This window comes from Macrotis lagotis, chromosome 1 (genome assembly GCF_037893015.1).
Source record: "Macrotis lagotis isolate mMagLag1 chromosome 1, bilby.v1.9.chrom.fasta, whole genome shotgun sequence".
In the NCBI taxonomy this organism is placed as follows: domain Eukaryota; kingdom Metazoa; phylum Chordata; class Mammalia; order Peramelemorphia; family Peramelidae; genus Macrotis; species Macrotis lagotis.
Genome location: NC_133658.1, coordinates 43,617,731 through 43,642,030, shown reverse-complemented (window position 1 = coordinate 43,642,030; position 24,300 = coordinate 43,617,731). Strand labels below are relative to the sequence as shown.

General features: G+C 47.3%; 2 protein-coding genes across 3 annotated transcripts in view; one reads left to right on the top strand and one right to left on the bottom strand.

The window, feature by feature from the left end:
- Positions 1-921: 921 nt before the first annotated feature.
- Positions 922-20,207, bottom strand: AARS1 (alanyl-tRNA synthetase 1). The gene is made up of 21 exons (XM_074199394.1): positions 20,101-20,207; positions 18,995-19,163; positions 17,394-17,582; positions 17,019-17,164; positions 14,160-14,351; positions 13,414-13,558; positions 12,407-12,552; positions 11,387-11,495; positions 11,132-11,282; positions 10,706-10,830; positions 10,418-10,562; positions 9,580-9,758; positions 9,124-9,237; positions 7,420-7,626; positions 6,862-7,046; positions 3,991-4,099; positions 3,205-3,318; positions 2,617-2,736; positions 2,435-2,521; positions 1,703-1,816; positions 922-1,487 (listed from the first exon to the last, which is right to left on the bottom strand). The coding sequence occupies exons 2-21, from the start codon at positions 19,136-19,138 to the stop codon at positions 1,302-1,304; spliced, it is 2,907 nt and encodes a 968-aa protein (XP_074055495.1). The 5' UTR covers positions 19,139-19,163; positions 20,101-20,207; the 3' UTR covers positions 922-1,301.
- Positions 20,208-20,416: 209 nt separating this feature from the next.
- Positions 20,417-24,300, top strand: part of LOC141496810 (ATP-dependent RNA helicase DDX19B) — a 42,744-nt gene continuing 38,860 nt past the window's right edge. Inside the window, exon 1 of one of the 2 annotated variants that reach the window (XM_074199415.1) lies at positions 20,417-20,563. The gene's annotated coding sequence lies outside the window, so the exon portion shown is untranslated. Of the gene's footprint in view, positions 20,569-24,300 lie in introns of both variants that reach the window. The other variant, XM_074199409.1, reaches the window with a different exon arrangement.

The following is a 24,300-nucleotide window of genomic DNA, read 5'->3' as shown; positions in this document are numbered from 1 at the left end:
GAACACCAGGCTTCTCCCTGCCGGCCAGCAGGATGCTCCAGGAAGCTCAGCTGCTCCTTCTCTTGAGTTCAGACTGATGTGAGCCAAGAGTCACATACCTCCTGCCACAGGTGCTCAGGTAGGCTGGGCCCTACTTACCAAAGGGGGCTTGGTCTCTTAAGGGAACACAAGGTTCAACCCCGACCTCCAGGCAGGGATCAGACTGATGTCTTCCATGGTCCCAAAGAGGCCACATCCTCTACACAGACCAGTTCAGAGAGCAGCCATGGATCAAGGCTCATCTCCATGAGCTCCTCAGTGGGGCTGAGGTGAGTGACTTGGTCAGGGTCATCCAGCATGGACCTGACTCAAAAAGCACCAGAGACCCTCCCCTTCCTGCCTCAGTGGGCTGCTCTCTCATTCACTCTGTGGCTAGGGCCCAATGTCCCAATGATTCGCCTGAACCCCTCTGCTTGCTGGGATTCCCAGGGTTTGTTTTTGTGCCTGTCCCCAGCCTAGAGGAGCCCATCCACCAAAGCAGGCTCTAGGAGCAGGAGCTTGGGAAAGAGGATCTAGCCCAGCGCCATTTTTTTTAATTTATACAAGGCAATGGGGTTAAGTGACTTGTCCAAGGTCACACAGTTAATAATTACCTAAGTGTCTTGAGGCCACATTTGAATTCAGGTCCTCCTAACTCCAGAGCTGGTGTTCTATCTACTGTGCCACTAGCTGCCCCACCCAGGGACAGTTTTAAAAACTCCCACCTCACTCAGAGCTTCCCAGAAGCACCTCCCCATCTTTTTCTCCAGAAAGTTTCCTGGGACCAAATGGCTCTGCTGTCCCAGACTGTTCCTGGGGTGACCTCATGCCCATCTCTTCCACTAGACCCTGAGAAGAAGTAGTCCTAAAAGGTCAGCTTCCGACCATAACCACAAGATAACATTCATCGCACGTGGTTCTTTAATTCTGTTTCAGCCTTTTCTATGTCTATTCCCAGAGGAATGGTTTGATGGGACAGACACTGGGCCACGTGAGTCATGTTGGACAGCAGTCTGGGGGCCAGGAGGCAGGTGGGGGAAGGGTAGCAGCAACAACATAGCCTGGGCTCCTGGGTGGAAGTAGTGGGTCCAGGGCCCAAGGGAGCACAGCCCTGAGTCCCGGACTGATGGCTCATGGACAGGGCTACAGTTATTGTTAGAGTGGACGGTTGAGATGGAAGGGATTACTTAGGACGTCTGAAGCATTCCACTGCCACTTGCTATGGGGAAGTGAGGCACCTGCCAGTAGACACAGGTGATGCACCAGCCAGAGCACACCTGCTCTCAGTTCTTCAAGTCTCCCAGTCGAAGATGGGCGAAGGATGTGGCCAGCCTGAGGGCCTCCTCCAGGCAGCCCACGTTCTTGCCCGTGGCCTGTGCAGACACATCTTTGCCACCACCCTTGCCATCCATCAGTCCTGACACCTGTTGCACCCACTCACTGGCCTTCAGACCCCTGTTGGCCGCATTCTGGAACACAGAAAAGAGGGCTCAGGGGCCATACTACAAATGGCCTTCTCATGGCATACAGCAGGCACCCCAAGAGATCCACAAGCAGAGTCCACCCAAACTTCCCCCTGTCCAGCTCACAAGCAGTCAGGACGGTGTCAAACCCAGCCTGAGCCATGGACTCCTACCTACCCCTGGGGAGAAGAGGATGCAGACAGAGAGGAACAACTACAGACCTGAGGAACTTGGCATAAGCAAATGATCTTGTTCGCTTCATTATCCACAGTGAAGAGCATGGCAGAGGTCTCAGGGGAATGTGTCTTGAAAAGTTTCAGAGCTTCATTCAGAGCCTGCAGGGACAACAAGTCAGGTGGAGGGAAGACTAGAAGCCTCAGGGCAGCAACTTTGCACTGAGGGAGTTCTATGGAAGGCACTGGGGAACACCCCCCACTCCCCACAAAATGGCCTCCCGGGTATGAGGTCTTCCAGGGCAACCTCTACTCTCTGGCATTCTCTGGTGACAGCACCTTGTACTTCTCTCCTGCACTGGCACATAGGAAGGACTCAAGAGGGATGGGCTGCAATGAGACTCAATTCTTTACCAATTTTTCAAGTCTCACCAGCACACAGCATAATGAAGACAGGCTTGTTGATGGAAGAATCAATTTGTTAAAGAGTGATCAGTCTCTCCTGGGCAGTAGCTCCTTTGTGCCCAGTACGTGTCGTCGTTCCCCCCCCCCCCACAATCCCAGACAGTAGGCCTCTGCTCCATCTGGGGGTGGTCAAAGTTCAGGGCTACAACCTCTGTAACTTCCCAAGGGTTGATGGGTCCCAGAGTACAGCAGAACAGCAGGACAAGGAGAAAGGCTCCCATGGAAATGGACACTAGAGAAGACTCTGCCCCAGCATGGAGAAGATCCACCTTAGCCCAGTATTCCCAACCATGAAATCGGACAGGAGGGAGTTACCTTGGCTGAGGCTCCACTCTCCATCTCCATGATGACCAGGGGCTGGTTGGGTTGACTTTCAATGAGCTGTTTGGTTCTCTCTAGCACCTGCAGGTCAAACACAAGGAACAGACTGAGGAAGCTGAAGAACAGAAAAGCCGCTCTGCCCCTTTCCTTTCCAGGTCTGCTGAACCTGGACTCACCCTCTTCTGAACATCAGCTTTGTTGGCCCGGTCGAGGTCATCCATGACCTTCTTCAGTGCTTTGAGACTCTCTCTCAATTCATCCTTCTGCCACTGGGGAACAACTGTTGTGGCCAGCAGCTGAAACAAGAGAAATCATGATTAAGATCAGAACAGATTTAACATATTCTGATGATTTTGTCCTTCACAAGCCTTAAGTTTTCCTCAACTGTGACAGCTCCAAGGAGAAGAAATGCACCTATTGATCCTGAAACTAGCAGAGAATTCTCAAGAAAGATACCAATTTACCTGCAAGTGGGAGTCAATATAACTGAGAAAGAAGGCAAAGAAGAAAAAAAACGCTGCCACATGGAGGTGAGCTCATGCAATAGGAAAAACCCTGTAGAGTTGGGGATTAGGGGCATCATCAATCTAAAAAGAAAAATGGTCAGACTGACCAGCAAGTTTGGTGCTCCCCACACCTCTGGTCCTGCTCCCCACCCCAGGAATTGAGGACAAATCCTCCACTGCTGCAGCTGGTGAGGACCCCATGACAGACCACCCAACCTCTAAGGAGGGCCTGGCAGGAGAGGACAGTCTGATCCATACCTCACCAAAGTCAGAAATCTCCCTCTGGATGTCCTTGTTTGGCACTGTCTGGGCCTTCACCTTAGCTTCCAACTCAGATAAAGATGTCTTCAAGCTGTCTGCTTTCCTGAGTGCCTGTGATAGGTGAGGGAGACTTTGGTCAGGCTAGCCAACCTAACGGAGGCAGCTTCCCATCTACAGTCTTATCATATGACCATACATGAATGCCCACAGTCTTGCAACAAAGGGTTAGTTGCCATTGTAGTCATTTCACCTTCCAGAGGAAGAGGTGACCCTGGGTCAATGAGAAGACAGCCCCAAGAACTGAAGAATTAGAAGACCCCCTTTTTTTAGTTTTTTTTTTTCAAGACAAATGGGGTTAAGTGGCTTGCCCAAGGCCACACAGCTAGGTAATTATTAAGTGTCTGAGACCAGATTTGAACCCAGGTACTCCTGACTCCGGGGCTGGTGCTTTACCCACTGTGCCACCTAGCTGCCCCCCTAGAAGACCCTTTTAACCTGTGAATGGCTTCATCTTTAAAATTAATTGAACAGCAATTAATATTTCATAGTGCTTTGGGTTTTCAAAGTTTTGTTCATATCTCATCTGATCCTCACAATAACTTTGTGAGGCCAGTGCTGTTACTATGCCCCTTTTATGAACTAGACTGAGGCTTACAGTCAAGTGAGCTTCCCAGGGTTTCATAGCCAGGGAGAATCTAGACAAAAATCAAACTCTGGTCTTAAAGGATCCATGTCTGGGCCCTGGGCCACCCCAGTTGCCAGGCTCAGGCCCCTCAAACTCACCTTCTGAGCCTCACTGCCAGTGACAGCCACGATCCTCCGAATACCCTTGGCGATAGCTTCCTCACTCACAATCACCAAAGCTCCAGCATGACTTGAATTCTGCAAGTGCCTAGAAACAACAAAAGACAGGCATGAAAGACAGCCAGACAGTTCTATCTTTGCACCCCTCCCAACCTCCAAACCTTCACACAGAAGTCTCAACTCAACTGCTCTGCCGAGCCCACCCAGTATAGCCTTGCCTGTATGTCCACAGAGCTGGATCAAGAATAAAAAACCTCTGTGCTGTGAGGCCAAGACCCCACGGCCAGGCCAGGGGCTCAAACACAGGGAAAAGGCCCACACACCAAAATAAGCATTCACAGCAGTACTTTCTATAAGAGGGAAAAACTGGAAATAGGTAAATGTCCATCAACTGGGGAACTGGTCAACAAACTGAGGAACACAAATGAAATGGAATTATTACCATCCCCCAAAAGAATGACAATGAAGTTTAAGAATTCAAGTACCAGTTCAAAAAAATGATATGAATGGAAAGAACAATGAAAAAGAAATGGAATGGGGCACCCAGGTAGTACAGTGGATAGAATACTGGTCCTGGACTCAGGAGGACCTGAGTTCAAATCTGACCTCAGACACTTAATCTTTACCTAGCTGTGAGAGCTTGGGCAAATCTCTTAAGCCCATTGCCTTGCAAAAATACAAGAAGAAAAATGAAATAATGTGTAATTATGATGATCATCCTTTGCCCCAAAGAGGGCAACAGATAATACATTTCCCTGATTTTTTGCATTGCTGGAGTTGATATGCTGATTCTGTTCCTTCTCACTCTCACTCTCTTCTTTATTACCAGGATGGGAAGTGAAAAATTTAGAAACTGAGGTTATTAAATACCAAAAGACATCTATTTTAAAAAGGCATATGCTATCTAAACATTTATAAAATGGAAGGAGCATAAGAGGTGGAAATGAGAATCATGAGATGGCTTATGGTCCATGTCAGCAGCACCAGGCTTAGAATCCTGAGGCCTGGCACTTAATTCCAGCTCTGGGACCTATTATCTCTGTGAATTTAGAGCAAGTTGCTGAGCCTCAGGAGGCCCAAATACACCTTCCTTCCCTGGTCAACAAAGTATGTTCTTTCCATATGCTGTGGATGGGCAAAGTAGAACTCTGTACTATTAAGAAGACCTTGAATATATAAACTGATGACCCAGGAGAGAAGCACCTGAAGAATAATCATAACAACCATTCTGGGAGGAAGGGGCAACAGTACTGCAGGGGTGAGGTTCTTATTCTTTCTAAAAGACAGAAACTAAAACTCCCCAGAAGGCTCAGCGATACCCACTGAAATCCCAGGAAGATCAGGCTAGGAGGCCAGATCACTGAACCTAGAAGAAAGAATACTCCAATAAACTAGAGACATGTAAATGAAAACCAAATGACCAAAGACAGGAAAATTCCATGTTAAGGGGCTATGGGATAAGTACAATTCACTTTTGGCAAGGCTATGAACTGATTTAACTGTTCTGGGAAAACAATTTAGAATTGTGCAAGAAAGCTTTCTAAATTAAACTGTTTTAGCCCAGAAAGTCAACTATGGGATTACACCCCAAAGTGGAAAATGACAGCAAGTAAAGACTATGGACAGAAATATTCATAGTAATATAATTTTTTGGTACAAAATGTAGGAAATAAAATATATTCTCAATGAACAGCAAATACATGATCTTTGGTATATGAAAATGATCTTTACTATGTTCTAAGGAGGTAGGAAGACTACTGTTGTTATTCAGTAGCTTTTCAGTCATGTCCCACTCTTCATGACCTTCTTTTATGGTTTTCTTGGCAGAAATACTGGAGTGGCTTGCCATTTTTATTTCATTTTACATTTGAGGAAACAGGCAAGCAGGGAGAAGTGATTTGCCCAGAGCCACACAACTATTACATGTCTGAAATCTGATTTGAACTCAGATCTTCATGACTTCAGGCAGAGTGCTCTAGTCATTCCACCAGTAAGACTATTATTACTGTATAAGAAATATGAACAATTATTCATAATACAAATTCAAATTTAGGGGTCCTTTGGCATTTATAACATGTAATTCTACTTAATTTTTAAAAGCAATGTACTTTGTACTTTGCTGGCTGTTACATGAAAATAAACCATCTTAGCAAAGAATAAATGAATCCCCAGGCATTTTGTATTCCTTCTTTCCACTAATTCCCCCACCCCTCTACCTCTCAGACACTTAGTGGTCTCTTTAGTCATTCATAATGCAGCTCAGTCTCTGGAATGGCTTTTACTCTGAGTTTCCTTTACTAACAGGGTCCCTCCTAAACTGAAAGAGCCATGACATCTTAGCCATGATTAATAGAACTCTAATGAGCTGGTTCCACAGTGTAAATGGGGTCTCATTTAAGTATTCAGAGACCCCACAGGCCGGCAGAGATTTCCAAGGAGAATTAGATGGAGATCAGGGAAGAGAATTAAGGACTTTCTAAATGACTTTGTCTTTGGGTGTTGCCAACTATTTCTGACCCTACTGAAATCCAAATACACATGTCGCCATGTTGTCAGAATGGGCCTATTCAAGAGACTGGATAATGAATTCCAACATTTTCTTAAAAAGTAGCATTAGGTCTCCATCTATAGTCACAGATAGAGAGAATGTCTAAGAGACAGAGTTGGCTCTGGACTTCAGGCTTATGAGCTCCTTGTGACAGTTACTGTTTTCCTTCTTGGGATTCAGATGTTTTGTCTCTGGGATGGGTCCCTCTGTGCTTCACATCTCCCTCAGAGGGCCCTAAAACACTACCAGTTAATAGCAGTTCATCCCCATCCATTGCTCATACTGATTCCCAAGACACTCACGTTCCTCCACAAAACTCCACTGAGGTGAGGGAGCCAGCAGGGCCCGAAGGGTCATCCAACAGCTTGGCCACGGGAATGCCAATGGAAACTACTCGAACAGGGTCAGGATAGGTTTCATCAAAAACAGCGCGCAACCCTTGGATGGCTTTGGCTGCTGCCAGGGGGCAGTCTTGGGCATACACAGGCTACAAGGGGAAGAAGCAGGCAGAGTCCATGAGAAACTAAAAGGTCTTCTGGGGGGTCCAACAGTGTTCATGAAGGCAAGGAAGAACAATGGAAGATAGGACTCCTCTAAATCCTAAAACTTTTTTCTAGGGCTGGCTTTCCCTTATCTTGGGGTCCTGATTAAATAAAGAGGCTATATAAGCTGCAGAAAGCTATGGTGCATTATTCTAAGGGTAAGGAAATCTTGGGAGGAGGGGGTGGGGAGAATTAAATACACCAAGGAGTTCAGGGTCCCGATTTACTACTGAGGCCCAAGAGATGGCAGGGGAATGGTGAGTGAAGGTTTAGGAGGTCAGGGTCTGAAGGGCAGAAGTGCCAGACCAGCTTACAAACCTTGGCTGCCTCAATCATCCCATTAGCAATCTTTTCTGTTTCCTTGATCTGCTGGGTGGACATTGCTCCCTTGGCAGTAAAATCAAAGCGGAGTCGGTCTGGTGCAACCAGAGAACCCCTCTGGTCAGCCTCTCCCAGCACTGAGCGCAAGGCAAAGTTCAGGATGTGGGTAGCTGTGTGGTTGCTCATGACAGGCCTTCGTCGCGGCTGTTGGGGAAAGAAGTCACAAGGATTACAGGACAGTATTGATGGGGGTGATTCCGCATGAATATTTGAGATTAAAAGAATAAAAGTACCATGGATATCACCCCCCCAAAAAAAAAACCTGGGAAGAACCATTCCTGAACCATGGAATGAGCTTGGTGTAGACTTAGTTGAGAGTTGAAGGTTATTCAACCTTCATATTATTTCATTAATTACAATTAGCAACATAAACAGAGTTCAAATCTAGCCTAGAAGTATCTTACAATTTACTGGGCCTACACATAATGAAATCTGGCATATACAATCACAGAATATCCAGAAGGAAGCCTTGGGTGAACAGCCAGACTGGCAAAGTCCTACTGCAGACAAAGATGGTGCTTAGAGAGAAATGTCTTCTCAGCCTGGGGTACAGCCAAGGCAAAAGTGCAGAGATGGGAGATGGAAGAGGGAGCATTATGGGTGTAGAGCAGGCCAGGAGGCTCTCCTCCAGAACTGATGGAGGGAAGTACGGTATTCGGAACAACAGGAACAACTCTGAATGTCAAAGTGAGGGGCACACCATTTATGAGTGGCAGGTAGGAGGAATGGGTGTGATATGGTTTGGCTGATGACTTAAGGAGTAGAGCTACGTGGAAGGGGATTGCCACACTAACACGCTGACAGTGGAGTTGTCCAAGCATTTTGGAAAATCATTTGAAATTATACAAAGAAGACGGCTACAAAGTCCACACTCGGAGTCACAGATTCCACTGCTGGGCATATTCCTCAAAGATGTTGATAACAAAAAAGGCCTTATATACACAAAAGTATTTCTAACAGTGATACCACTTTTTGAGTTATCAAAGAACTGAAGAAAAAAATAAATGCTCACTGTGTGAGGAATGGCTAAATAAACTCTGGCACCCCAATGCAATGGCATATTTATCTTTTTTCTTTTTCTTTTTTTTTGGTTTTTGCAAGGCAAATGGGGTTAAAGTGGCTTGCTAAAGGCCACACAGCTAGGTAATTATGAAGTGTCTGAGACTGGATTTGAACCCAGGTACTCCTGACTCCAGGGCTAGTGCTTTATCTACTGCACCACCTAGCCACCCCCATATTTATCTGCTTTAAGAAATGAGAAACATGATAATGCAATGAATCATAAACAGACTTAAATGTACTGATGCAAAGTTAAGAAAAACAGGAAAACAATACACACAATGATGCAAATGTAAAGAACCACAAATAAAAGTCACACAAATACTGAACTGAATGCTGCAAAACTAATGACCAATGTGTCTGCAAAGAAAAGACAGAAGACCCACCTTTCCTGGATCTTTGGTAGGGTTGAGGAAACACTCCAGTGAGCAACTGGTTGAATACCTTAAGCTGGTTGTCCTGAACCCTTTTATTGTCCTCTTTTTTCTTATTATGAGGGATGGCTCTAAGGGAAGGGGCTAAGAGATGGATACAGTGGGAAACATAGGTGATGTAAAAAGCAAGCTAATTGATGTCACTCACCTCATCAATGAACAGCCGGACACGATCCCCCACTCTCAGGCTCCCATAGACGGTTCCTCTGTGCAGCACATATCCCCCTCGAACCTGAGCTTCTTTGACTGTGAACTCAGTTTTCTAAAAGGAGTGAAGGGTGAATTTTAACAAAACAGACCAATAATTGATCAATCGGCATACAGTCAATCATCTTAAATAGAAAAGGGAATATGTTGTAGTAGTGGGAGCAGGAAATAAGAGAAACCTAGGGATGAATTCTTCTCTTCCCAATATGTCAGGAGACTTGGGACCTCAGCAGAGGGATGCTGTGGAGGAAAGGATCTAGGTCTTTGGCCTTTGCCCCCAGTCCATCAACCCTACTAGCCACTACCTAGACACCTGCCTAGCTCTCTTGCTTCAGAAGGATAGTATTGACCACTTAGAGGCCCCTTCATCTGGCTAACAGGAAGGAGTCATACTTACATCCTCACTGCTGTCATCCTCCTTCACCAGGAATCCCTCATCATAGATCTGCCCTCCCTGCTCGGCATAGAAACAGGTCTTATCTAGCACCACACCACACTCTTGGCCGGTAGTCACTTCATCCACAAACATCTTCTCCCTACGCAGGGCCTTCACTGTGGCCACTGGTGTCTCAAACTCTGAAGAGTAAGAAGGGAAGGTAAGTTGGCCATCATCTATCAGGTCACTTCTCCCTGTGACTGGTATCTGGCTTCATCCTCCCCTTTATAGCATAAGTTCACCAGACTCCATCCTCAGCACTGCCATATTTCTAGGCCAGAAGCCGGTTAGGCACACTAGCTGGTCTAGCAAAATGGAAGAGAGGAAAGGCACCGGAGTCAGGCCTCCCAAATACTAATTCCAGCTCTGCCACCAACCAGCCAGGTTGAACATGAGCTAGTCAAGTCAACCTTTCTAAGTTGGTTTCCTCATTGTAAGAGGCTGAATTGGCTATAGATTGTCACAGATTTCTTCTAGGCTTGGAGGCTTTGGTAGTATCTGAGACTGAAGTGCAAGAATTGTTTTAAATTGTTTTAAACACTTGAAAAAAGTATATGTAAGCACAGAGATTTTTCAATGCCACCTAAATTATTTGAAAGTTATGCCCATTACTCTAATTTTTAGGTTTAATAGCCAAGTAAATATTGAAGGATAAAACTCAAGCATCCGTGCTGTTCTAGTAGATGCTAACCCTGTCATATGAGAAACAAAGAAACGAAGTCCAGTGAAGGTCAAAAATCCTCCAAAAACCAGCAAATGAAGTCAAAGGGATAGAAGGGGCATAGATATGGCAACATACCGTAAGTGCCACTGGAGTCTGATTTATAATTATACTTCAGGGAGTCATCTGTGACCTCAAGACCTTTGACTCTAAGTTCTTCAATGGCATAAATGTCCAGCATGATGTGATCTTCTCCTCCGGTTCCTTTACCCTGGGATTTGAGCTGGCAATGACAATAGTAGGTATGGGTCACCCCTACAACTTGAAACTGGCTAAAGCTTCTATTAGAAACTCCAGAAAGAGCAGGTTTGACCCTGTGAAGGGATGGGTGGGGAAATGTCTCCTTGTTGCCATCCAAACTCTCACCTGGGCTAGCTTCCTCTCCTCCTCAAAGCCATTCATATCCACAACCATGCCCTTCTCCTCAGCAATCAGTCCAGTGAGATCCACTGGAAAACCGTAAGTATCATAGAGCAGCCACGCTGTGTCGCCTGTGAGGAACATGGGCATAACCCAAAAAGAAGTTATACCATGGAGACTCGATGAGCTGGCTCCTTTTTCACACCAAGGAAATGGGAAGTGATAAAAAGGAAGTAAAAGACTGACGTGTAGGGAAGCTATCATCGGATCAATTTAATTCTTTGGAATTTTTCCTTCTGGGAAGAATCGCCCCACCTCACACAGTGAATACTTTAACCAAGCTGAGACTGTGCCATTAGTGGCCATAGAAGCCAGTTATCAATGGATTGGAAGTGAGGCTTGACTACAGAAGGAAAGAAAATGGGTCTTCACCTGGGATTGTCTTGCAATCTCCAAGACTTTGTATCTTGCGGTCCAGGATGCGCCGCCCTCTGCTCAAGGTCTTCAAAAACTGTTCCTCTTCTTCATTAATGATGTCCTTCACCATGTCTGGGTCCTTCTTTAGCTCAGGGAAGGCATCGCCCTATTAGAGAAGAAACAAGGAAGGGGTGTCCAAGGAAGTCAAAGATCCCAATCACTGCTGGTCAACATGGCCTCCCTCAGAGTGCTCTAGAAGAACAGACATACCAATGACTGGACAACCACATCCACAAGGGTAGCAAAGAAACCCCTTCTGGCATTGAGTTTTTCATGGGAATATCGAACTGCTCGCCGGAGAATCCGCCTCAAAACATACCTGTAAGACGACAGAGCTTGGTCAAGTTCTAGAAGATGCTTCAAGCCAGATTCTTTCTAGGAGCTCTTCAAGCTTTACACAACAGTTCAAGTAAATTTTTTGTTCCCTCCCTTTTAAGACTTTTCACCATATTTTCTCAGGCCAGCCCCACTGCCCCTAGCATTCAACACATGATCACATTTATAAATATGGGGGCAGCTAGGTGACAAGGTGGATAGAGCACCAGCCCTGGAGTCAGGAGGACCTGAGTTCAAATCCTGCCTCAGACACTTAATAATTACCTAGTTGTGTGACCTTAGGCAAGTCACTTAACCCCATTGCCTTGCCAAAAAACCAAAAAACAAACAAACCAAAAAACATGACAAGAAATTCAAGGCAGATGATGCAACAATGGCCAGTCTGCCTCCACCTCAAGTACACTACACTCTAATGACCACTGAGGGAAAAGCAGAAAAGTACAGGCAATACCATGCTTGTATTAAACCAGTACCTCCTGGTCCCATAAGAAAATTTTCCATAACCTCAAGTCATAATGCAAAGTCCAAATTCTGCTGATTTCTAAGCACTAGCAAGCACCATGTATAGGGATTTCTCCCATAGCTAACAACCTACATTATATACGTGTGTGTGTGTGTGTGTGTTCTATCTTTCTTTGTAGCCCCAGAGTTAGCACATACTGGATACTTAATATTCCTACCTTTTAGATTTCCTAATTTTTAATTTTTAAGTATATTTTACACAGATGAAAAAAAACTAGATTAAAGAAAAAGGTTCTCTCTGGCTTTTATCAGAAATGCTTTCTCCATACTGTTCTAGATTGGTTTAAAAAAAAAAAAAACCCCAAACATCCTATGACTGTCCTCAATAGCAACAGAGATCTAAATGGTAGGGAGGCCCCCCACTGCACTTACCCACGGCCTGTGTTGTCGGGCCGACCCCCATCAGCCAGGGCCACTGTGATGGTGCGCGCGTGGTCGGCTAGCACACGGTATGCCATGTCGATGCCATCGACGTCGTCAGCACCAACCTTCCCTGTGTACTGTCGAGCACCAGTGCCCTGAAAGACAAACAGCCTAGTGCCTCAGGGTTGGCAGAAGAAGTGGTGGCATTCAACTAGAGAAGACTCAGAGGAATCATAGTGTCCTTTAAGTATTAGCTGGATTGTGATGTAGAAGGAGGATGAGTTTTGTTTTGTTTGGCCTCAGAGAACAGAACCAGATCTGAGGGTGGACACTGAAAAGGGGCCACTTTAGCTATGACATGAGATAAGCTCTCACAATTCAGGCTGTTCCAGTGTGGGGTGGGGTGGTATCACCAGAGGCCTTCCAGCAGAGCCAGAGTGGACACCTGTCCATCATGTTCTAGTGGGGATTCATCTGGCTATTTGTTCATCATGTCTGACTCTCTGTGACCCCAAGTTGGGTTTTCTTGGCAGACACTGATGTGTTTTGTCATTTCTTTCTCCAGGTCCTTTTCCAGATGAGGAAACAGGGAGAAGTGACTTGCCCAGGGTCACACAGCTAGGAAATGTCTGAGGCTGGATTTGAACTCAGGAAGATGTGTCTTCCCACCTCTGGGTCTGATGCTCTGTGTATTCTGGTGCTCCCCTAGTGTCTGTTCCCCCCCCCACCACCAATGGCTGTAATTTTGTGATGTAAAACAATTCACTGGCTAAGATGCTTGATAATACTCCTGACTCTTCTGAGGTCCAGCTCCTCAAGAGGGAAGGGTGTCTGGAGCTCAAAGCAGGAAGCCAAAATCCTGCTGGAGAGCTGTTTGGCCCTCTCCCACCTCTCAGCACAGTGGTCTGCACAGGAACTTAATAATAAATGGTTGATAAATGAATGAATCTTTGGTCACTTTTGAATCTGAGAAAAAAAATACACCACCATCTATTGTGGCCATCATAGCCTCCTACCTTCTGAATGGCATCAAAGTAGGGGACAAACAAGTCTGTATCATAGTTGGACATCTTGTTCTGTAACACAGACACCAGGCGCTCTAGGCCCATTCCTGTATCAATACTCTTTTTGGGAAGAGGTTTCAAGCTGCCATCACTTTCCCTGCATGAGTCAGAGAAATCAAAGAGAAGATAGCATTCAGGATGGTGTTACCCAAGTCCCTGTCCTTTGAAATGCAAACTGTGATCATTTGTTTTTCTATGATAGTAACAAAGTGGGGATAAAATGAGGTATCAAAAAATTAACTTTAAAATAGTAAGCTTAAGCTATAATGAGACCTCAGTGGAAACTTGATGAACTTTTCCAGACCTAAAACAAATTTAATAAAGATGTTAAGTAGCTATCTTTAGTCATCATTCGGGGTGAGAATATTCCAATTAAAAAAACCAGACCTAACTAACCAACCAATACTTTTCTAATGCTTTTCCCATTTTGGTGCTAGTAAAACTGTGGGCCAGACATTTGATTCTTTTGCTATGGGGTTCCACCTCCACCTCCAAGGAAGAACTTCCCTCTCCCAAAGCAAAGTGCTGTTTGGGGCAGTGAGAGGTAAAGCTTATATGTTAAAAACAAGATTTGACCTCAAGTCTCCCTACTGAGGCCAGTCTTCTCTCTCTCTATCCACACCATGCACTGGTTGTCTTACAGCAAATATCGGGACTTTTGGACATGTTCCTATGAAGCAAACAAAGCAGTACATCACCTGTTGAATTGGATAAACACCAGATTCCAAATCTCCAGCACATTAGGGTCATCTTGATTGACGAGATGGGCGGCATCCCGACCACCAATGCGGTCATAGTGGATTTCACTGCAGGGACCACATGGGCCTGTATCACCCATTTCCCAGAAGTTATCCTTCATGTTGCCAGGAAGAATCCTGTTGTCATCTAGTCTGCCCAAAGAAACCCAGCATCAAAAAAATAGTCACCCCAACCTAATAAAGTTCAGGGCAATGACTAACAGGAAGGGACTCCATCTGATATGGATGAAATCAATAAGGTGGAAACGATAAGCCAATGCTAAGAAGGGTGTGGAAAATATGGGGCTCCTGATTACATAGCAGGGGGTGGTCAACTGGTGCATTCTTTTTAAAAATAGGGCTTTATGCAATAAGAGCCACCAAACTTCCAATTCTCGAACAAACATTTATTAAGGACTTAATGTGAGCCCCATAAGGTAGGAGATACCTCATCTTGTAAGAGCCGATTCTCTCTGGGACAGGAGGGACAGAGCTATCTCAATTCAAAGTGATTTAAAGAGAGAAAAGCCCTGCTAGAGATATCCCTGTCTAAACTAAATTGTGAATGAAATATTCTGAAAGGAATAGTTGAAGAGGAATGAATTCCAGGCCTAGGAAAGGGTGCAGCGGTGAGGGAGATCTAGTCTGGGACAGTGATGAGTACGCAGAAGGGAATAGTGTGAAATAATCCAGGAGTGTGTCAACTGGGGGGCCTTCTAAGGCATGGGGAGAAGCTTGGAGTACTTCCTGGAAAAAATACCCACCCCACCACTCAGGATCAGACCTGTGATTTAGGAAGGTAGCTTTGGAAGCTACATGGAAGCTGAATGTGAGAGGATTCAGAGGAGAAGAAAGACCAATTAGAGGCAATTGAAGGCCAAAGAGAAGAGGGTACATTTATATATATTAAAGATGTTTTGGAGGTAGAATGAAATGTGCAGTGGAAGGTGGGAGGTAGAGAAAATAAATATTAAAAAAAAATCAAGATTTTGACTCTCTTTAACAACTGCCATTGATTTTTCTACAATGGAGATTCCCAAATCTCCACCTCCAGCCTTGACTGGAACTTGTTTGGCCTCAGAGAATAGAACCAGATCTGAGGGTGGACACTGCAAAGGGGCCACTTTAGCTATGACATGAGAAAAGCTCATATATTTCAGTTCTGCATTTTTATTTAAATCTCCTACAGTCACCTCAAATTTAACATACATGAACTAAAATAATCCTTGTGCTTCCCACCCCACAGCATCTTTCTCTTTCAAATTCCCCATTAGACCTATCATCATTCTTTAAACTGCTCAGGCTAGAATACTTTAGAAGTTAACTTTCTCCCTCTGTACCATCCTTTATATCCAATTTTTAAAAATCCTATTATTTCTTCATAGTATCTGCTCGATTCATTCAGTTTTTTTTACTCTTAATTTCCACTGTTAGCTCTTTAATTTGAGATTTTATCACACCAATCTTCAATTATTGAGTCTTAGTTGGTCACTGTCTCTCTCCTTCTATCCCAAGTTACCCTTGGCCATTGTTTTGGCCCTGATGGCTCAAGAGTATAAATAGCAACTGTTTCTGTTTTGGATGGAAATCCTGAGGCTGCCTTTTTTTTTAAATAACTAAGTAAAAGAGATATTCTTTGTCTTATTTCTTATCTAGCCTTAATCACTGAATGAACCTTTACCTCAGTGTCTGAGACCAGATTTGAACCCAGGTACTCCTGACTCCAAGGCCGGTGCTTTATCCACTATGCCACCTAGCCACCCCTAATAACTGCTTATTGATTAACTAAAGCCATTCTGATGATCTATCACTTTCTGCTCCTTTCAGCATCAGCTTTCTTATTGTTCCTAACCACCAAACTGTTTTCACATCAAAGGAATTCCATCAATTGATAAGAAATGGGGGGAAAAGAGATGTGGCAATTAAAAAAAAACTATCATTGCCAGATGGAATTTCCTAAAAAATGCTCCCACTATTTCATCCTTTTATCGTCTCTGTCTCTGTCTCTCTCTCTCTCTCTCTCTAGGACCCAAAGTCCTGAAAAGGGTGGTTGTACCCAGGGTTGTAGGCCAAGATATAGGTGGAACTGAAGAGAGGAGTCAAAGTCTCCACATCCTCCCACAATACCAGATAGGAATGATGGGAGCAAGCAAGTTGTGGCACAGACTTGGGGTAGAGCTTCCCCAAACTATTTCTGCCCCCCCACCTTGGGAACTGCTTTTATCTGAAGGTATTGGGCCTGCTGCTCTATCCTGTCCCATTCTACTGAAATCAGAGGACTAGACAAAAGAAAACAACACCCACACACAGGCTGTTGACCATCTGAACACACAGGGTTAGAATAAGGAAACATTGGGTTTGATGACAAGTGATGGTTCTATGAATGTTGCCATATGATTTAAAGGTATTTTGGGGGTCTCTTACTCTCTTTTCTCATTCTGCCTTTACATGTCTACACAGGACAAATTGATTTCCTATCAAAAACTAACAAAAGCACGTTGATCAATAGCAAGGTGTATGTTGGGAGACAAAGATAGGGAATTCCCCTGACTCAAAACAAGAAATTTGCTCCCATCATTCTCCCATCATTGTAGGGTGGCTAGGTGGACATTTAATAATTACCTAGCTGTGTGGCTTTGGGTGAGTCACTTAACCCCATTTGCCTTGCAAAAAAAAAACCAAACTAAACTAAAAAAAGAAACTGACATTGTGACCCAAGAGAAATGGGAGAAACATTAACATCAAACAATACTTCATTGAGTGAAAAAGCATTCTGCCTCATTTCTATTCTTGGTATCCTAAATTATGGGACCTTCTTACCCCAAATTCTGCCAGATCTGCTTGCATTCTAAGTCTGGTTCTAAACCCGCTGCTTCATTTCCTCCAAAGTAGGTGACATATAGTCTGTCCACGGGGATGCCAAACTCTTGGGTTAGAAGCTCCAAGGCCATCTTACAGGCAAGTTCCTGAATAAAGGATAAGAATAGCAAATGTGCTGATAAAAATCAAACCTAGAGTCTCAAAGAATGTCAAACAAGACAGCCTGTATTTCAAAGTTGTTGATATTCAAGGCAGAACATTATAAGAAACCCAGGTGGGAAGCCAGGAGTTATCAAAATACAAGCTCCATGGTGAAAACTAACAAAGTGACTCAATCCAGATGGCCATTCTGTTCAAAAGCATGTTATTTCTTACCTTAAAGTAATCCCCAAAAGACCAGGAACCCAACATCTCAAAAAAGGTGTGATGATAAACATCCTTCCCTACATCATCCAGGTCATTGTGCTTGCCTCCAGCTCGGATACACTTCTGTGTGTTGGCAGCTCTGCTCAACTTGGCCAGAGGGTGAGAGGGATCAATTGTGTTGAGGAAGATGGGTTTGAACTACAAGGAAAAAGGAGAGAAACTTCAATTTCAAAAACCACCTAAGATCTGTGCCTCAAAAGTAGGATTACGTGCATATTTGAAAATGATCCTCTTTATCCAGGATTCCAGAGGCTATGGGAAAAGAAAAAGTCCTGGAGACACTCTGCTGATAACAGGAAATGTTTCTGTAAGGTTAGGATAGTTTTCTCTGCCTCTCTGCTTCTGAGAAGAATGGTCTGGAGAAAAAGAAAAATCCAGCTTGTCCTATAAAGGAAGTCAAGAAAGTACGAATGTCATTACTGACATTTAAGAAACTCTCTCCAGACAAAAGTTCATCCGTTTAGAAAGTACTCAATAGTACCAAGTATAAGAAATTATGGAATTCTTGTACTATGCCTGGCAATGTGAACAGCATTTAAGGAATTTTATTCCCAAAGATCTATTATTTAAGTATATTTCTCAAAATAACTAAGCAAAATCAAAGACTGAGTCTCACAGAACTTTAAAGCTAGAATGGAGTCAGGTCCATTCCTTCATCTAAGTCCTGGAGATGGAGTCAATCAGAGCTATAACTAAAACCAGAACTCTTTCTGATTCCCACAATTCCTTTTTTAAAATGAGACATTTAATATTTCAGAAGCACAAGGTTAGAGTGAAATAGCTGTATCTACTGGATGTTTGAGAAATGCCCTTGGCCAAATCCCTTTACTTCTCCAGGACTCAGTTTCCTCAACTGAAAACTGAAGGTCCTGGTCTAGATGGTCTAAATGAAAGGTATCCAATCTTTAAGCTCTTCTGGGCTGCATCACCATCAAAGATCAGTCAAAAGCTAACAAGAAATTCATGACTTCAACACAAAGGCCCACAGCCAATAACCATAGAACACCACTCCTGACCTATATGGTCCTTCTAAATTCTAAATCTATGATCCAGAATAGTGCAAAAAATTTCTCCTTTGGAGAAACAAAACTTCCAAATCTTGGTAATTTTCTCTAAAAGTCCAACTTCTCCAAATAGAAATTATAACAATATTCAGAATAGGATTGCTGCAAAAAGCATTAAAAGCACCAACCTCTGAGTTGGGATTGTGATAAAAGTAGTTTGGCTTGGGAACACTACAAATCAAAGGTGCAAAATGAGTAAAGTTTCTGAATTCTGCTGTTCTTTGTGAATATCGAAGGAGATAATGGCTGTAAAGCACCTGGGAAATAGGTAGTGCTATATAAACATGAGCTACTTTCATAAAGGCATCTGGATGAAAAAATAGTAACCTAATCAACTCTACTTCTCCTTTCCCAAGACACTGAACCACACCTTATTTTCACATATCTTTGAAATAATCATTTCTTTTCTCTTTTCATTATTTCTATAAACTAAACATCCCAAGAAAAGCAAATAACCATAGAACTCCCCATTTTGAGTCAGCCCACCTGGTTCATGCCAGCATTGGCGAAAAGAAGAGTGGGATCATCCAATGGAATTGTGGCGGATGAGTGGACATAGGTGTGTTGGTTTTTCTTGAAGAAATCGATGAAGCGCCGCCGGATTTCACTGGCGGTTAAGGTGGACTCCATCTTGAAAATATCGCCCAAAGCTGACCTGAGATAAAGAGGAATTAAACGGTAATGAGACCTGGTGCTATTAATAATATTAATAATCATTTTGCAAGAGGATTCTCAAGTGAAGTCAAATCAGGATACCAGAAATTATACTATTCCATCCCAGAACCGTTTTAGAGCCCCAAGCATCAAACATCTCCACACCACATCTATCTTTTTTCTTCTTCTGCTTTTTACAAGGCAATGGGATTAAGTGGCTTGCCCAAAGCCACCCAGCTAAGGTAATTATTATTGTCTGAGGCCGCATTTGAACTCAGGTCCTCCTGACTCCAGGTCGGTGCTCTATCCACTGCGCCACCCAGCTGCCCCCCCATCTTTTTCTTCTTGAAGCTCATCCCAAATTTTGCCATCAGTCATGAGGTTTGCTTCAATTTCAGACATCTTTTTTCTAAGTTTCACTCTTCTTTTCCCCCAAAGGAGGCCAGGGATGAGCCCTCAGGTGCAGGCTGGAAAGCAGGTGCCGCCTCTACGAGGTCTCTAATACCAAATGCACCTGGGGGGCCTGAGGGCAAAGGGCAGCCACAGGGCACGGGAAGGCTGCGAGGACCAGGTGGGGGGGGGAGTTCTGCAGCGGGCTCCGCCCCTCCCGGAGCCCCTCCCCCACCCGGCTAGGCCTCGGACCCCGGCCGGCACCCAGGGGCGCAGTGCGCCCCCGCTCGGGGCGGGGGTCCGGGCACAACCCCCTCGCCCGGCTCCCTCTGCCCATCCAGGGCCAAGTACACGGAGCGGTGACGTCATTGTCGGCTCCCCCGCCCCGCGGGCCCGGCAGCGCGGGGAGCCGGGCCCGGAGGCCGGACGAGCCCGGGCGCCGCCGCCGCCGCCGCCCGGGCCCCTGAGTCCGGCCCCCGGGGCACGCTGCGGGGCCCAGCCCCGGCCGCCCCTCGGGCCCCAGGCTCCCGCCGCCACGAGGCCGTTACCTGAGCCGGACGGGGACTCTCCTTCAGCTCCTGCCGCGCCGCAGCCCTCAGCAGCCGGGCAGCCGCCTCGGACTGTCCAATCGGAGCGAGGAAACGCGAGCGGAGAGGCGGGTCCCCGAGCCGCGGAGATCGACGATTGGCTCTCCGCGTCGCCAATCCAGGCCGGCGGCCTTCGGCCCGCCCCGCGGCCTGCGCAGAAGCCGGGTCAGCCCCGGCCGGCTGATGCAACCGGGGCGGGGCGGGGCCGCTCACGTGACGCCGCCTCCCCGTGGCCCGCCGCCGCTTCCCCGGCCCGAGTCCGGCCCGAGTCCGGCCCGAGACAGCGCGCTCCGCCCGCGGCAGGCCCCGGAGACTGGCGCCCCGCGCCCAGGGCCCGGCCCGGCGCCCCCCGACCCCGCGGGCCTGGGCCGCGGACCTCCAGGGATGAAAATCCGGAGCTGGGGCCGCGGGAAAGGGCAGCAGAGTGAGGTGTCGGGCCGGCCTCGAGGCCCAGGCGGGCCGGGCCCGGGCCGGGAGCGGCCCCCGGACGGCGGCTGTGGAGCCTGGGGGGGGGGGGGGGCGGTGGGGAGGCTGCGGCCCCAGCGGGGCGGCCAGGGGCCCCGAGGCCAGGATTGGGCCTTGGCTTCCCAGACAGACTCGGCCTAGAGAGAGGGAGACAGAGACAGAGAGGAGAGAGAGGGAGAGAGACAGAGAGAAGAGGGAGAGGGAAAGAGAGAGAGACGGGGGGGGGGGGGTAGAGAGACAGAGAGGAGAGAGAGAAAGAGAGAGACAGAGGGGGGTAGAGAGAGGAGAGAGAGGTAGAGAGACAGAGAGAAGAGGGAGAGGGAAAGAGAGAGACGGGGGGGGGTAGAGAGACAGAGAGGAGAGAGAGAAAGAGAGAGACAGAGGGGGGTAGAGAGAGGAGAGAGAGGTAGAGAGACAGAGAGAAGAGGGAGAGGGAAAGAGAGAGACGGGGGGGTAGAGAGACAGAGAGGAGAGAGAGAAAGAGAGAGACAGAGGGGGGTAGAGAGAGGAGAGAGAGGTAGAGAGACAGAGAGAAGAGGGAGAGGGAAAGAGAGAGAGACGGGGGGGGGGTAGAGAGACAGAGAGGAGAGAAAGAGAGAGACAGAGGGGGGTAGAGAGAGGAGAGAGAGGTAGAGAGACAGAGAGAAGAGGGAGAGGGAAAGAGAGAGACGGGGGGGTAGAGAGACAGAGAGGAGAGAGAGAAAGAGAGAGACAGAGGGGGGTAGAGAGAGGAGAGAGAGGTAGAGAGACAGAGAGAAGAGGGAGAGGGAAAGAGAGAGACGGGGGGGGTAGAGAGACAGAGAGGAGAGAGAGAAAGAGAGAGACAGAGGGGGGTAGAGAGAGGAGAGAGAGGTAGAGAGACAGAGAGAAGAGGGAGAGGGAAAGAGAGAGACGGGGGGGGGTAGAGAGACAGAGAGGAGAGAGAGAAAGAGAGAGACAGAGGGGGGTAGAGAGAGGAGAGAGAGGTAGAGAGACAGAGAAGAGGGAGAGGGAAAGAGAGAGACGGGGGGGTAGAGAGACAGAGAGGAGAGAGAGAAAGAGAGAGACAGAGGGGGGTAGAGAGAGGAGAGAGAGGTAGAGAGACAGAGAGAAGAGGGAGAGGGAAAGAGAGAGACAGGGGGGGTAGAGAGACAGAGAGGAGAGAGAGAAAGAGAGAGACAGAGGGGGGTAGAGAGAGGAGAGAGAGGTAGAGAGACAGAGAGAAGAGGGAGAGGGAAAGAGAGAGACGGGGGGGGTAGAGAGACAGAGAGGAGAGAGAGAAAGAGAGAGACAGAGGGGGGTAGAGAGAGGAGAGAGAGGTAGAGAGACAGAGAGAAGAGGGAGAGGGAAAGAGAGACGGGGGGGGTAGAGAGACAGAGAGGAGAGAGAGAAAGAGAGAGACAGAGGGGGGGTAGAGAGAGGAGAGAGAGGTAGAGAGACAGAGAGAAGAGGGAGAGGGAAAGAGAGAGACGGGGGGGGGTAGAGAGACAGAGGAGAGAGAGAAAGAGAGAGACAGAGGGGGGTAGAGAGAGGAGAGAGAGGTAGAGAGACAGAGAGAAGAGGGAGAGGGAAAGAGAGAGAGACAGAGAGGAGAGAGAGAGGGAGAGGGAGAGAGAAGACAGAGGGGGGGTAGAGAGAGGAGAGAGAGGTAGAGAGACAGAGAGAAGAGAGAGAGGGAGAGGGAAAGAGAGAGAGGGGGGGTAGAGAGACAGAGAGGAGAGAGAGAGGGAGAGGGAGAGAGAAAGAGAGACGGGGGGTAGAGAGACAGAGAGAGAGGGAGAGGGAAAGAGAGAGACGGGGGGGGGTAGAGAGACAGAGAGGAGAGAGAGAGGGAGAGGGAAAGAGAGAGAGACAGGGGGGTAGAGAGACAGAGAGAAGAGAGGGAGAGGGAAAGAGAGAGAGACAGAGAGAGAGAGGGAGAGGGAAAGAGAGAGAGACGGGGGGGTAGAGAGACAGGAGAGAGAGGTAGGTAGACAGAAGAGAGGGAGAGGGAAAGAGAGAGAGAGACGGGGGGGTAGAGAGACAGAAGAGAGGGAGAGAGAAAGAGAGAGACAGAGGGGGGTAGAGAGACAGAGGAGAGAGAGGTAGAGAGACAGAGAAGAGAGGGAGAGGGAAAGAGAGAGAGACGGGCGGGTAGAGAGACAGAGAGGAGGGAGAGGTAGAGAGACAGAGAGAGAGACAGGGGGGTAGAGAGACAGAGAGAAGAGAGGGAGAGAGAAAGAGAGAGAGGGAGAGAGAAAGAGAGAGACGGGGGGGTAGAGAGACAAGAGAAGGAGAGGGAGAGAGAGAGAGACAGAGAGAGGGGGGTAGAGAGACAGAGAGGAGAGAGAGAGGGAGAGAGAAAGAGGAGAGGGAGAGAGAAAGAGAGAGACAGACAGGGGGGTAGAGAGACAGAGGAGGGAGAGAGAAAGAGAGAGACAGACGGGGTAGAGAGACAGGAGAGAGGGAGAGAGAGACAGAGAGGGGGTAGAGAGAGGAGAGGGAGAGAGAAAGAGAGAGAGACAGAGAGGAGGGGGGTAGAGAGACAGAGGAGAGAGAGGTAGAGAGACAGAAAAGAGAGAGAGAGAGAGACGGGGGTAGAGAGACAGAAGAGAAGGAGAGGGAGAGAGGGGGGGGTAGAGAGACAGAGAGGAGAGGGAGAGAGAGAGAGAGAGAGAGACAGACGGGGTAGAGAGACAGAGAGGAGGGAGAGAGAAAGAGAGAGAGAGACAGAGAGGAGAGAGAGAGGAGAGGGAGAGAGAAAGAGACAGAGGAGAAAGAGAGGAGAGGGAGAGAGAAAGAGAGAGAGAGACAGACGGGGGTAGAGAGACAGGAGAGAGAGAGAGACAGAGAGGGGGGTAGAGAGACAGGAGAGAGAGGTAGAGAGACAGAGAGAAGAGGGAGAGAGAAAGAGAGAGACAGGGGGGTAGAGAGACAGAGAGAAGAGAGGGAGAGAGAAAGAGAGAGACAGAGGGGGGTAGAGAGAGGAGAGAGAGGTAGAGAGACAGAGAAGAGGGAGAGGGAAAGAGAGAGAGACAGGGGGGGTAGAGAGACAGAGGAGAGAGATAAAGAGAGAGACAGAGGGGGGGGTAGAGAGAGGAGAGAGAGGTAGAGAGACAGAGAGAAGAGAGAGAGGGAGAGGGAAAGAGAGAGGGGGGGGGTAGAGAGACAGAGAGGAGAGAGAGAGGGAGAGGGAGAGAGAAAGAGAGACGGGGGGTAGAGAGACAGAGAGAGAGGGAGAGGGAAAGAGAGAGGGGGGTAGAGAGACAGAGAGGAGAGAGAGAGGGAGAGGGAAAGAGAGAGAGACAGGGGGGTAGAGAGACCGAGAGAAGAGAGGGAGAGGGAAAGAGAGAGAGACAGAGAGAAGAGAGGGAGAGGGAAAGAGAGAGAGACGGGGGGGGGTAGAGAGACAGGAGAGAGAGGTAGGTAGACAGAAGAGAGGGAGAGGGAAAGAGAGAGAGAGACGGGGGGGTAGAGAGACAGAAGAGAGGGAGAGAGAAAGAGAGAGACAGAGGGGGGTAGAGAGACAGAGGAGAGAGAGGTAGAGAGACAGAGAGAAGAGAGGGAGAGGGAAAGAGAAAGAGACGGGGGGGTAGAGAGACAGAGAGGAGGGAGAGACAGAGAGAGAGAGAGAGAGAGGGGGGTAGAGAGACAGAGAGAAGAGAGGGAGAGAGAAAGAGAGAGAGGGAGAGAGAAAGAGAGAGACGGGGGGTAGAGAGACAAGAGAAGGAGAGGGAG